At 39.4% G+C, this 12,476-nt stretch overlaps 3 protein-coding genes across 3 annotated transcripts; 1 reads left to right on the forward strand and 2 right to left on the reverse strand.

Annotated features, from left to right (window-relative positions):
• Positions 1 to 323: 323 nt before the first annotated feature.
• On the reverse strand, positions 324 to 5,164 carry LOC144195331 (THO complex subunit 5 homolog). Its single transcript, XM_077714891.1, has 20 exons — positions 4,944 to 5,164; positions 4,616 to 4,720; positions 4,369 to 4,512; positions 4,029 to 4,142; positions 3,853 to 3,950; positions 3,558 to 3,704; positions 3,356 to 3,470; positions 3,132 to 3,264; positions 2,948 to 3,025; positions 2,831 to 2,874; positions 2,652 to 2,751; positions 2,131 to 2,239; positions 1,956 to 2,057; positions 1,782 to 1,878; positions 1,488 to 1,599; positions 1,299 to 1,402; positions 1,096 to 1,183; positions 894 to 1,009; positions 628 to 818; positions 324 to 550 (listed from the first exon to the last, which is right to left on the reverse strand). Exons 2-20 carry the CDS (start codon positions 4,712 to 4,714, stop codon positions 487 to 489), a joined length of 2,055 nt encoding a protein of 684 aa, XP_077571017.1. The 5' UTR covers positions 4,715 to 4,720; positions 4,944 to 5,164; the 3' UTR covers positions 324 to 486.
• A 404-nt stretch (positions 5,165 to 5,568) lies between these two features.
• LOC144195956 (tuftelin-interacting protein 11-like) lies at positions 5,569 to 10,047 on the reverse strand. Its single transcript, XM_077715867.1, has 15 exons — positions 9,836 to 10,047; positions 9,374 to 9,596; positions 9,112 to 9,283; positions 8,868 to 9,024; positions 8,591 to 8,718; positions 8,335 to 8,496; positions 8,019 to 8,210; positions 7,579 to 7,758; positions 7,372 to 7,506; positions 7,208 to 7,311; positions 6,968 to 7,136; positions 6,623 to 6,866; positions 6,394 to 6,536; positions 6,152 to 6,317; positions 5,569 to 6,045 (listed from the first exon to the last, which is right to left on the reverse strand). Exons 2-15 carry the CDS (start codon positions 9,577 to 9,579, stop codon positions 5,699 to 5,701), a joined length of 2,505 nt encoding a protein of 834 aa, XP_077571993.1. The 5' UTR covers positions 9,580 to 9,596; positions 9,836 to 10,047; the 3' UTR covers positions 5,569 to 5,698.
• A 104-nt stretch (positions 10,048 to 10,151) lies between these two features.
• LOC144195957 (SRR1-like protein) lies at positions 10,152 to 11,893 on the forward strand. Its single transcript, XM_077715868.1, has 7 exons — positions 10,152 to 10,178; positions 10,385 to 10,550; positions 10,642 to 10,682; positions 10,761 to 10,948; positions 11,020 to 11,118; positions 11,192 to 11,343; positions 11,424 to 11,893. The coding sequence occupies exons 2-7, from the start codon at positions 10,408 to 10,410 to the stop codon at positions 11,674 to 11,676; spliced, it is 876 nt and encodes a 291-aa protein (XP_077571994.1). The 5' UTR covers positions 10,152 to 10,178; positions 10,385 to 10,407; the 3' UTR covers positions 11,677 to 11,893.
• Positions 11,894 to 12,476: the final 583 nt, after the last annotated feature.

Raw genomic sequence — 12,476 nt, forward strand, 5'->3', positions numbered from 1 at the left:
GGTCAAAGGAAATGTCTAGTTTTAGCTGTCAGTGGTGCAAACTTGCCTGCATTGCAGAGGAGGGGGTGGAGACGCTGCACCCGTTTCTCACGTCCTGCCAACATCGGTCATGTACAAATGAGGATCGGTGCGGCATAAAGTCACGATTTTCTTCACGCCACCACTACCACAACAGAAGCCATTGCTGGAATTAAAACCGAACTCAAAGTCGCTTGATTGAACTGTCCCATTCAACCTTGTCTAAGATCTATCCAATGAACACACATTCTATAAATAGCGCTGCAGTGAGGTGTAGTGAGAATCTAAAAAAGAAAACATTCCAATTTGAGAGTTTAAAAATGGTTCCAACCTTTATTTTCATCAAAATAAGGTTCTCTTTTACTTTCAAATGATTGGAATACTTCATTAAAAAAATGGTTTAGTTGATCTAAAATGCTTCCAATAGTTGGTAAGAGTAAAAATGTTAAAGGAATTGCAGGAATACTTTTAGCGATGACTGAAGAGGCCCAGAGGATGGTTGTATTTGAACGGTTTTAGACGATTTGGACCCCTGGGAAACAAAAAGACAACAAGTCAGAATTAAGTGGACATCAGAGAATGGGAAATTTTATTCTTTTAAGTACACACTTGACAGTACGGAGGCACATCTTTTCGCGAGGAAACTCCCGTGGTCCTTCCACGCCTTCATCCTGATCTTCAGTCTCCAGGTAGACATCCAAACAGACACACAGACGTAAAATCTGATTGGTCAAGAGCTGGTAGCCTAGACGTGGACCTTGTAGTTCCTTTTTGAACACGTTCACCTCAGCCTCCATGGCCTATAAACATAAGAAACATCTCTTAGCTTGCCTTTTTAGGTACAGGAGAACAATTTTATGTTAAAAGGGGTTTACCCTAAGGTTGTCATCAGTGCGCCCACTGCGCTCTCCCTTCCAACTCAGCGAGAGGGAGAAGAGAGGAGAGATTTCAGGGTAACGGGGATTTAGCACCACTGCGGCCCGGAGAGTAGCTATAAGGAAAAACAGAAAAATAACATTGATTGTTACATTCATATTTAAGAAAATCGTTTTTGAATCAAGCTTCAAAAATGGGTACCTGTGCCTCTTTCAAAAACTCCAGTAAAATACATATCAGTCTCTTTTGCCAGACCGGCATCAGTCACATGACGTGTAAATGTCAGATCCTTGAAAAGATATGCATTACTGGCATTACTAAAAAAATAATAATAATAAAATATACAAAAAATAAATGCATAAAAAACACCTAAAACAAAAAAAAGGCTAATTTTGAACACATACCACATACTCCTCATGCGTAAGGGTGGTCCATTGAGCTAAACGGGAAATAATCTTGGCTGGAAAGAGGTGCAGACACTCAGTGGTGACAGGGATGATGTTGTTCTCTATGAAGGGGAATAAAACAGCCATAATTAAAAGGCTCTTTACTTGGGCACTTTGTGCGCATGGCTGATGGCAATATGACTTTACCTAAAGACGCAAACTGCTTATGCAGAGCCAAGCGGGACAGAACTCGGCTCCTCAGAAGCTTCATGGTGTTCTCCATGTGGCTAGCACTTAAAGAACTGCCAACCAGCATACCCTAGACAAAAATCAAGACATTAAACTCGCTGTTGGTGTATTAGTGTACAAGCCCTGTCCAAGACAAATTACTATTGCCTGCTGCACCTGCATTCAAATGAATGAAGTCCATAATAAATGTAAATTCAGCTTTTCTGAAGCAAATCATGATATTGTAAATTTAATAAGCACACCAATACACACCTCTGAAGAATCACTTGGAAAATGTAGCCCTCCAAGATTCTGAACCCACTTGTATGGATGACCCAAATCATCCACATAGTCAGCAAAAGTAAGAATCCTGTAGATGCAGCAGTAGTTAAATGCAACTTCAATGTTTGTTTTTACCACTACTGAGAGGTATAATGGCCTCCTTACCCAACTTTATCAAACTGATAACGGTTGGCCGGATTGGGTGTTTCTCTTCCGTGATCGTTGGCGTACAAACAGCTTAGAAGGGTCTCAGATTTGACGAGCTCCCTGTTAAAAGGAGTTCCTGCTATAATGCATTGGATAGATGGGGGATTTCATTTAAACACAATCTTACACATACCCTGCACTGATGGCTGTGGTGAGGTCTGTCGATGAGGAAATCTTAGACTTGACTGTCATAATGTTGAGATTTATCAGGTAGTAGAAGAAGAGATTGAGGACACTGCCATCTGCACAGACAATTTGGTAGTTTATGACAAAGTCACCTTATTGTAACTGTAGAGTCCAAAAGCTGAACTTTGGATAGATCAAAATGCAGTTATATGTTTATATCCTTTGACCATGTCAAAGGCCACAGGATGTTGGCAGTAGACAGCTCAGCAGAGTTGGACAAAGAGAGCTCAGCAGAGAAAATGTGCTTACAGCACCTTGAACTGCTGCAGAAGCACAAACATGACTGTACCGCTTTCAACCCACTTCAGTTAAGTAAAGTCTGCAATGCAGCTCTCACAATGCGTTTTTATCTTTAGTCACCAGCAGAGGGAACACAAGGTTCAATAAGCCAACCTCCCCTATACACACTCGTTAGCAAAGAGATGCTTGCAGGGCTGGAATCATTTCAATAATATATAAATGAGTTACCTTTACACGTCAGGTCAAAAGAGAGGGACAGTGGGTGCCTCTTGAGCATTTCTCGTCTCTTGTCATCAAGCTGACCTCCGGCAGTTGGACGTCTCCTCTTCTGTAAAAATGACACCGCTTTTACATTGCAGTACAAAAAAACAGGAAGATAACTGTGTTTCAGATGAGCTAAGACTCACTGTTTTTTCCTGCTCTTCTTCTGCGTCTGAGTCACTGTCGTCATCTAGAAACAGTCAGTACAAAAGAAATTTAGAGTTCAATTGTACTAATTACGCATATCAATTGTGTAGTCTTACCTTGAGAATCCTCTGGGGGTTTGGACATAGCTTTGGCTTCATCCACATCTCCGCTAATTGTTACGCTCAGGTTCTTGTCTGAATGGGGGAAACAAAACATTCAGAATCAAACAGTTCTTAAAACGGATAGAAAACAGTACAAAAGGATCTGCTCAACACCAACGTGTCTGAGAAGATTCCTTACCACATGCTTGACCGTATGCATTGGCTTGAACAAAAAGCACATAAAGGGGTGGAGGCAGATGCTGAGCAATCTCGGTGTGTTTCTGAGTCTGTTCAACAGGCACAGCCAGGTATTCTTGCACTGGGATGGAAGCCTTTGCAAAAAGAAGAGAAGAAAAATCACTACTGCATTCTGGAAATGATAGGGTGATAAGACAGAGTCAGAGCTACTGATACAACTTATACCTGCATTATGGCATTCAGGCCAGGCTGCAAGCTCCTCAAGTGTTCCTTCTTGACCTCAATACTTCTCTGGATCTTCTCCTTGGTGGCTTGAGACTGTTTGTATGTCTCTGCCAATCTTTGTCAATCATCAAATAAACTTTACGTTAACTTTGCAGAATTTATGAGCAGTGAGCATTAAGTGAGATGAACAAATTTTGACTACCTTTTCCTCTGTTCAAGCTCCCAGTCTAACCGTGCCAATGTTTGCTGGTGTGGATCATTTTTTGTGAGCTGTGGCCTGGAAATCTCCTGTGGTGCATCCTTGTAAAACTCTTCTTCAGTGACTAGGTCTATATCCTCATGTTTAGACCTGAGAGGAAAACAAAGATGCTAATTATTATTTATAATTATATCGGAATCATCCCACAAACAAAAATGCAATGTCAAATTTTTCCAATATCGTTCAGCTCCACTCTGAAATGCGGCCTAATTTAAGGATTACAGTATTTAGTGCTTACTTGAACTCCAAGCATTTACTGATTTCCTTCTGAAGGTGCAGTACTTCATACAAAAGATTCTGTAACTGAAGGTGCAGCACATCCACTTTCTGCTTAGCCTGTTAGGACAATACAACCATCAGTTTTGTTTATCAACAAACACCAGCAATAATATGACAATCAAAATGTATACAGACTTCATGAGTCTGGTCTCTTCCTCTCTTTAGCCGCATGTGAGCCAGACGGTTAAGTTTTTTCAACGTCATGAAGTGGTTGCAGCTTTGCAAACGTTTTCGTTCAATCTCAGGACACTAAAACAAAAAAATACCAGTGCAGACTATTATTCATGTATTCATCTTTTGTACCACCCAGCCTCACAAAATGTTTGAGGGGGTGCGTAATAACATGATAGTTATGGTCACACTCACTGTGTTGACCCAAAATTACGTTTATAACCAGGTAGACATTTTGGAAAATCAGATAGCCCCTTGACCTTGTGATTCCACAATTAATTATTTTGGTAAATATAAATCTCACCCCCTCTTTTGCACCATTGGCTTTGAGCTCCTGTATTTCACCCATCAGCGTGGCCAATCCTTCACACGACTCTCTAAAATTGAGGAAGTCTTCCTCATAGTCCCTGCCATCGAGCTCCACCTCCTCATTGTAGACGCGTACATCCTGGAAATAAATCCAAAGTATAATTATGCACAAAATTATGCAATATTTATGGTACACACAGACCAGATTTTAGTGCAAAACGTCCCTGAACTTGTTTCATTACCTGCGGGTCAACATCTCCTCTGCCGCGCTTCACCTCTGGAGTTACAGCTTCGTTCCTAAGAACCTTTCCCTTTCGTTTTTTCAGGGAGTCGGAAGACATTTGTGCCTGGAAAGATTGTTTGTGTGGGAAATTAAATACAAACACAAATACAAACTGATATGCAAGGCAACTATTGATCCCGGGATTGGCATCTTATTTAGCACAGACACTAGCTACGTATTTTTTCAGCTACTAGCTCATCGACTTAAAAATAACCTTATCCAACCCAAATGAATGATCTTTAATAAATTATTTGACGCAGATAAGGCGTGTGCAACCCCTTACTTACCTTTACGCTGCGCGGAAGGGAAATTTATGGCAATCAAAAAGGTTGAATTATATTTCAGGTTCTGCTAAATGCAGACTCAAAGACCCGTCCGGAAGACCACGTACGTCACAAGAATGCGACTGTCTCGTGTTCATAAGATTAGATTTCTGCAATCTCACACTTCAAATACATTCTTTGGCCCCTCGTCTGTCGTTTTTATCCAAATTAGAGGACTAAATTGCAACAATCGTATCCCAAGATGCTTTGCTTGGTGTAAACCACGGGGGGGGGGGGTCATTTTGAATAGGTGGCGTCATCAACTAGCGACATGACATACAAATATATACTAGATACATACATATACTACTTTAATATACCAAGATCGTTAGTACTGAGTAATAATAATAATATACAATAATAAAATAATAAATGTTGTAAAAATACACAGCTCAGAGGTTGCGTTATGAATTCACATTAATTCATGCAACTCATGATATTAATTAGTATGCTATATGATATGTAATGCTAATCTTATATTGGAATAGCATTCTAAAATAAATTTCATTTCATTTTTGCATGACACTATCAGGAAATATGTCAAAATATACACAGAAATAGCCAGACTGTTATAACACATGAAGTCAGGAAAGTTTATACAAAAAGAATTTATATGCATTTCTACAAGATTAATGTAAAACATTGCTGAGCACTAATACTTTATGAAATGACACCAAATACAACAACTTTTTTTTTACTGTAATGGCCAATAGTCACATTCACTTTGCCATATCTATTAGACTCTGCAAAGATGTGGGCACCCATGTTTTTTCTCCTTGCACAAATACAACTCCTCTTTCTATGAAGATGACAATACGCCCAAATGTGTACAACTGTTTACCCTCATGGCGTTTAGCTACAATGGGCATAAACACAATGTTGTTCTCCTCTGCCTTGGTCTGGATGAGATCTTTAAAGTTAGTGGGTACACTGGTACTGGCAACCCTATGAGCGACATTCTCAGCATCCCGGCGCTCTTGCATGGCTTCATAGTGAAAGTCTTTTCTTCTCTCTGTCTGAGTGAGATATGCAATGTTCTCTCTTGCCCCGGGTTGCATATATCCACCTGTGGGTTTACATAGAGAACATGTTGGAGTAAGTTATCTTGTATAGCTCGCAACTTTAACCCTAGTTCATGGAAGAAATGTCTCTACGCATTTCCCAAAACCTACCAATTCCTGATGATACTGCACGATTCATGATGTTCAGCGCCTCGTTGAACTTATCTTTTATGATTGTTTGTGACAACAAGAAATCACTGAACATGGTCTTCCAACCGAGGTACCATTTGGTGATTTCCTCATAATTAGGACTGTTGCTCAACCACGAACACAGGACCTATCAAGAATAAATATAATTATATATATATATATATCCAGAATCATTTTTTAATTAGATGATAAGATTTTCATACTTGTAGCCATTTCGGAAAGAAGTTTTTGTCCAGCAGTGAAACTAGACTACTTGCGGATAGCATGCCCTCCCAGTCTATCACCCAGTGAAATGGCTCCATTTGCTGCTGGTGAGGATTGATAACCAGCTCTTCCAGACACAGAGCTGTGGAAGTCAGGCGGTGGTAAATGCAATCAAACTTCAATGACAGAAACCACAAGAGGATATAAAAAAAGGACAAAGTAGATTACCTAGTTTAGGGATGATGTTTTTCACCATAAAAGTCTCCCATGCGCCAGGGCTAAAAACATCTTTCCACGGTTGGAGGATGAGGCGTGCTGAAGCATCACTGGGGTGCCACCGCTGCAAAGCATTAGCTAATTTGCTCCTAATGGGCGCGTATAGAGGCTCAAGACGTGATTGGAGCAGAGGTAGCCAAGGGTGGATCCATGAGTGAATGGGCACAGTGTCCGTTAAGGGGTTCCAACTATCGACCTGGTGTTCCCAAAACAGGTTCTCAGGTTGGTATACGTACTCACAGTAAAACCAATTTAAAATGAGGGATTTTCTTTAGAATAAACATAAATCTGTCTTGCCTCTCGCTGCAGTCGAGGTAAAATAAGCTGCTCGAGGAGGTGACCTGAGATCCAAGGTGGAAGAAGAGGAGACCACAGTTCAAGGCAGTCCACCATTGCCTCGACCATGCGAGGCTGCCAGCGAGACACGCAGGTTCTCATAACTGGGATCCATACTTCCCAAAGCAGCCTGGAATGATTTACGAGCGGAAAAGAGTTTGATGCAAAATCCATGACTCTTTTTATGGTGCCTGCTCTTACCTGTGGTAAGGGTCCATGTTTGAATCTTGCCCACCAGTGAGAAGGTTTCTGGATTCAAGAATTGCTCTCCACTTACCAACTTCTTCAAGGCAATAAGAAGTGTCCTACGTAAAAAAATAAAACTATTAAATCTGCATTATAAGGAGTCAAAAGGAAAAACATACCTTCAGTGGATCCCAGGAGAAAAGTTTTTCTTTGAGTAAAGGATGAACCACAGCTACTGCCAAGTCAGCCAAACCCATGGTCTTGTATTCTTCATAATAGTCAGTCTGCAAAGTCTCAAAGATGCGAGCACACTCCTGTAGAGAATGCAAATTGATTGGTTGTATTGAAAGAGTTGCGTGCTTGCCCAAAGACAATAACCAACGAACCTGCAAAGTAGGTCCTTCGCCTGGTGCCGTTTCTTCAGACGGGAAGCGCTCCACCAAAGCCAGCACAGCTTCCATTCTGCTAATGGCATTTTGCTCTTCTTCTAGTCTGCTCTGTAGCTCATTGGATTCATGGCTCAGTGACACAACCACATCTTTTTCATGCTGGAGACGGCGAGCCGACTAAAAATGGGTCGGAATGAATAAAAAGAGATCCATAAAGTATTAACTAAGTATACTCATTGGCAAAAAAAGATGCAAATATATAATTTAAGGCTGTTAAGTTTAATTTTCATCATTGCCCACTAAGCTTGGTGAGTGTATCGTAGGCCTGGGCGATAAACATATTTTCAAAAAAATCTTTATTAAAAGTGTGTATTATATATAGTTAATGATTAAAAATAGTTCGAATTGTTGTTTTTGGTATACTGGTTCAAATGTACCTGTAATATGTCTTGTTCCGTAAGATCAATCAAAAGTTGGAGGTTATGTTCAAGTTCAGGAATGGCAAAGCCGGTTCCCTTCTGATCATGCACAGACGTACTGGGTGGACCATCTTCTGGAATGTTGTGCTTGTTGGACATCTGACTATAGCTGGAATATACCCGTTGCTCTCTTCCAGTCATATCAATGACCTACACACAGGACAATAAATCAAATTAATTTAACTTCACAATTTCCATGGGAGATACTTACTAATTTCCCACAGTCTAGTATTGCTACTTGAGCAGTTTCTTTAAAAAAGGACACTGAAATTACCTTGACTTGTGCCAGCTCTCCAGCAGATGCTCCAAAGCTGTGCCCAGAAATTTTGCCCTTAGCTTTCAGTTCCTCTACAGTTTTGTAGGAGTACTTTGGTTTCTTCTTTAAACCAGTGGCAGCCGGATCTTTACGCCACTGACCTAGTTCCTTCTGAAACTCCTGAACAGACAGATGATTTAGAAGGTCGGGTAATTTTCAACATCAGGCAGTATTAAAAATATAGAATTAAATGACTAGAAAGTGTTCAAGTTACCTTTTCCTCCTCTTCATCTGTGTCAACTGAAGGAAAATCTTGAAGACTCTGTTGGGTACGTTCATTGCCGTAAGCACCCACAGCGCCCTTTCCTTTACGAACCTTTGCCTCAATAGGATTGATGATACCTAAAATGTTCATGTGGGAAATTTTATACATTGTCAACACCCAACACTTAAATGTAAGTATGAGGGATGTCCTTGATCTGGTCAAGAGATCAGAAATTGGATGTGCCCAAATAGGTGATCAGGACATCCTTGTAAGTAATTCTGCTGACCTTGTGCATTTTTTCCCAAGCCCCTTCCAGGTTGATAGCCCATTTTCTGCAGCAGTTTTTGTCCAATTCCTTTGGTGTGTTTCTCCCAGGAACCAATTCCTTGTCCAGACTGTATACCCCCTGCAAACCGTTGAGACTGGTTTCCATGGAAATTGCCCTGAAAAAAAATGTTGTTCCACAAATTACACTAATAGGGAATATATCCTGCATTACATAAACACTGATACTAAAAACTATTATTTACCTTCTGAAGTTTTTTTGTTGTTGACACTCGAGGAGGTTGTGGTGGTATCGAAGGACTGTCATCATCAGAATTATCAGAAGCCTCCTCTTCATCTTTTTGCTGTTTCTCGTCAGCCGCAGTTTTTCTTATTCCTGCACTCACAAAGTTCACTGGAGCAGTATAGTCTTTGGCTCTAGAAAAAAAACAACAATACTTGATTTAGTATTCTTATAACGTTGCATGGGTTCGCTTGGCTTGACATGTAAAGGAAGTTACCACTTACCGCTTGCCCCCAAAACTGGGTCTCTCATCCTCATCAGAGTCCCCTTGTGCCCAAATGCCATAAGTCATTTGCTCCTTGGTCTGCCTGTGTCTGCGGCGGTCTGGGTTGAACTCATTGGCCAAATCCCAATCAGTGATCTCAAATTTTTCGATATCGACACCTTCCTCCTCTGGTCCTTTCCGTCCATAAAGATGTGACATCGACATTCTGGAGCGAATGATGGCTAAAAAAAAAAATCACAAACGAGATTCAACAATACGGATACTTTACAAGTATGCCCTACGAACTTCCATCATAGTATAAATAAAGAAAATAACATGTATAAATATTTGAAATGTTTAGTCTATTGGTAGACGCCATTGGGTAGTTCTAATGACAAAAAAATCACAAGTACAACGTGAAAAACATTTACCACCGATGAACATACCGTAATAACAATTTATAACTCATCAAGTACATTACCTTGTTCTTCAGAGTTTATATTATCATATTCTGTCTGAAGCTGTAAATAAGGCTCCAAGCTAACCTTTGCTAGCAATTTGACGTTCCGTTCGGGAACACGTCCGATAGAAACAGCCTTTCCGCTTTCTCCAACTGTTTTGATAGCAAAAATGTCTTTCTTTAATTAATCAAGACAAAACATTAGACACAAAGCATTCAATTTAATTATATTTTAATTACAAATATACAATGTGTAATGCAACTAATCTTCTTAATTCCTAGTTATACATTACTCCGGAAGTAGAAAACTGGTGTTAATAAAAATAGTCCCTCGCGTCAAGCATTTCGAAGAAACTAAAGGCGTGTAAGTGGACACTATTTGCAATTTATTTCTTCAGATCTGAAATCTGCAGAAAATGACAGATTTATCGTAACTTTAAAGTCTTGCACTTGTCTGAAAATAACAACAATTTAATTATATCAATGTCATTTTAAAACAATGTTTACAACTCTATCTGGTCTATCATGGTCACGTGTTTACTAAAATCATATCTACATAATAATAATCAGACCCCCCCAAGCTGACCCCCAAGATGTCAGACCCATGTGGTGAGTGGCAGGTGCAACGTCGCCGAAAAGGAGCCCCAAGAAGTTTGAAATCGGCACAGATTTCTGTAGCACACTGCAATGAAGCACTGGATGTTGGGAAAACTGTTAAAAGAATCAACCAAATTGTGTAAGATTTGTCATATTCAATCAAACTAAAGAGAATACTTTTAGTGAAATAAATTTGTACTCCTGTGCTAATTTTGCATCATTCCTTGCAGAGCTGAAATGAGATGTGAATGCTTTTGGAAAGAATGGAAAGGTCAGTCCCTTCAATTCAGGTGACATTATGTCTCAGTATTTGTTCTATCAGAAGGCAAATGACTATTATTGTCTCCAGAACAGATGCTGTTGGCCGCATCATTAAATAAAAAAGACACCATTGTCAATATGGGCAAGCTGAAAGAAAATTTAGATGCCGATATTTGTCCACTTGAGTGTGTGTGTTATGGTTTGGGCAGCTTTTCCAACTGTGTGTCTGCTCGGTACCAGCTCGCCATACTGCTCCTTCTCCTGGATGCTACAAAGGTGAACATTTATGATATGAAGAAGATACTATATCTTAATCAAATATGCTAATTTGTATTTTTGTCTTGCAGATTCCATTAAAAGACTGTCTTGTTTATGACCCTGCTTTTTCCGATGGAGAAAAAGATGTACTCCGAGAGTTGGGTTTGACAGTACTCACAGACAATGAGGTGAGTATGCATAAGAACACATCATTATCTATATTTTCTTTTTTAATAAAGTTTTTCATCATGTTATGTATAGGAAGGGAAACGACTGGCAACCAAACCTACACTCTATTATCTCATACATTGCGGGAAAGCCTTGTACAACAACCTCCTGTGGAAGAACTGGAGTCCAAAATGTCTGCCGCACGTGGTTATAATTGGAAACAGTTTCAGTAGCATGAGGGAGAGGTTTGTACAACATGTATTGGAGTGGAAGTAATGTGGTTATGTTATAAATTCATTACATTTATTTTTTTTCCTACCGACAGAATGATTGAGAGAGAATTCAAGCGAGACTACAGCTACATCAGCCGAGCAGTGAATATGTGTGAGGAGAGGGAACTAAAATGCCCATCTCTTTTGACTGATGTCTTCAGCGACACTGCGCTCATTAGCTTTAATTCCAGCAAAATAAACTCTCTCAACCAGTCTACCTGGACAGCGCCACTGGAACCACAATATCAGCATTGCTCCGATTTGGAGATTGTACAAAGAGAATTTCGGAATGAAGAAAATACGTGATTTTTTAAATTCATTTAATTTGATCAATTGATGAGTGAATTACATTTTTGGTTATTCATTTGTAATTCATTGTAAAGCATCTTTTGAGCAAGTGTCACATATGTATATAAATGTATTATTATTAGGATTTAAACAGCATAATTTGTACCATTGTTATTTTAATACATTTGTCCAATAAACTGGAGTATTGTTATTTTAATACATCTGTCCAATAAATTGGAGTATAATATAATAAATAATGAATCAGTTTTTTTTTAAATTATATATTGGTTGGTAGTGATATTTACTCTGCATTTTAACCATCAATGAGATATAGGCAGCAAAAATGGATCAGCAACGACCTTGGCAAAACAAAAAAACCTCTGAGATGTTTAATTTTTAATTGTGACTTCTAAATGCAAGTATTGACAGTTAATATTTCAGTTACAAATTTCTTGGCATGATCTAGTAGTGTTTCAAGGATAGTACAAATAGGTGTGGCTCCTCTGTACACCTGTTTTGCTTGACAGGTGTTGGACAAAAGAGGGTGTAACTTGCCACCAGTAATTTAACGTTTGATCACAAAGTTTCTGTCAAAACAAAGCAACTCGTTTTGGCAGAATTAAACTGTGTATTGTGGAGTTTGGTTCATTCCACCAATTGGGCATTAAGTTCATGCCTGTCCTCAATTTCTCAGGTTAGCTGGAGCCGTGGCCCACTCATTAGATGATGATAAATGATTGATTTTTCTTATAAACGTGCACGTGATAATAAAAGCAAGCCAAAAAGGAGAAAGCACATTGGTAAAAAGTTTATTGTTA

This window comes from Stigmatopora nigra, chromosome 4, assembly GCF_051989575.1.
Source record: "Stigmatopora nigra isolate UIUO_SnigA chromosome 4, RoL_Snig_1.1, whole genome shotgun sequence".
NCBI lineage: Eukaryota > Metazoa > Chordata > Actinopteri > Syngnathiformes > Syngnathidae > Stigmatopora > Stigmatopora nigra.

Bases quoted from the DNA above. Each gene is read 5' to 3' on its own strand.
- LOC144195957 (XM_077715868.1), top strand. From the start codon at position 10,408: ATGTCAGACCCATGTGGTGAGTGGCAGGTGCAACGTCGCCGAAAAGGA. The intron at 10,683-10,760 runs GTCAGTCCCTTC...TATTGTCTCCAG, and splicing joins CTTTTGGAAAGAATGGAAAG to AACAGATGCTGTTGGCCGCA. The intron at 11,344-11,423 runs GTTTGTACAACA...TCCTACCGACAG, and splicing joins TTCAGTAGCATGAGGGAGAG to AATGATTGAGAGAGAATTCA.
- LOC144195331 (XM_077714891.1), bottom strand. From the start codon at position 4,714: ATGTCTTCCGACTCCCTGAAAAAACGAAAGGGAAAGGTTCTTAGGAAC. The intron at 3,026-3,131 runs GTAAGGAATCTT...TCCCCCATTCAG, and splicing joins TGCATACGGTCAAGCATGTG to ACAAGAACCTGAGCGTAACA. The intron at 1,403-1,487 runs GTAAAGTCATAT...TCCCCTTCATAG, and splicing joins TAAGCAGTTTGCGTCTTTAG to AGAACAACATCATCCCTGTC.
- LOC144195956 (XM_077715867.1), bottom strand. From the start codon at position 9,579: ATGTCGATGTCACATCTTTATGGACGGAAAGGACCAGAGGAGGAAGGT. The intron at 8,211-8,334 runs GTAATTTCAGTG...TCCTGTGTGTAG, and splicing joins GAGAGCTGGCACAAGTCAAG to GTCATTGATATGACTGGAAG. The intron at 6,537-6,622 runs GTAATCTACTTT...TGACTTCCACAG, and splicing joins AAACATCATCCCTAAACTAG to CTCTGTGTCTGGAAGAGCTG.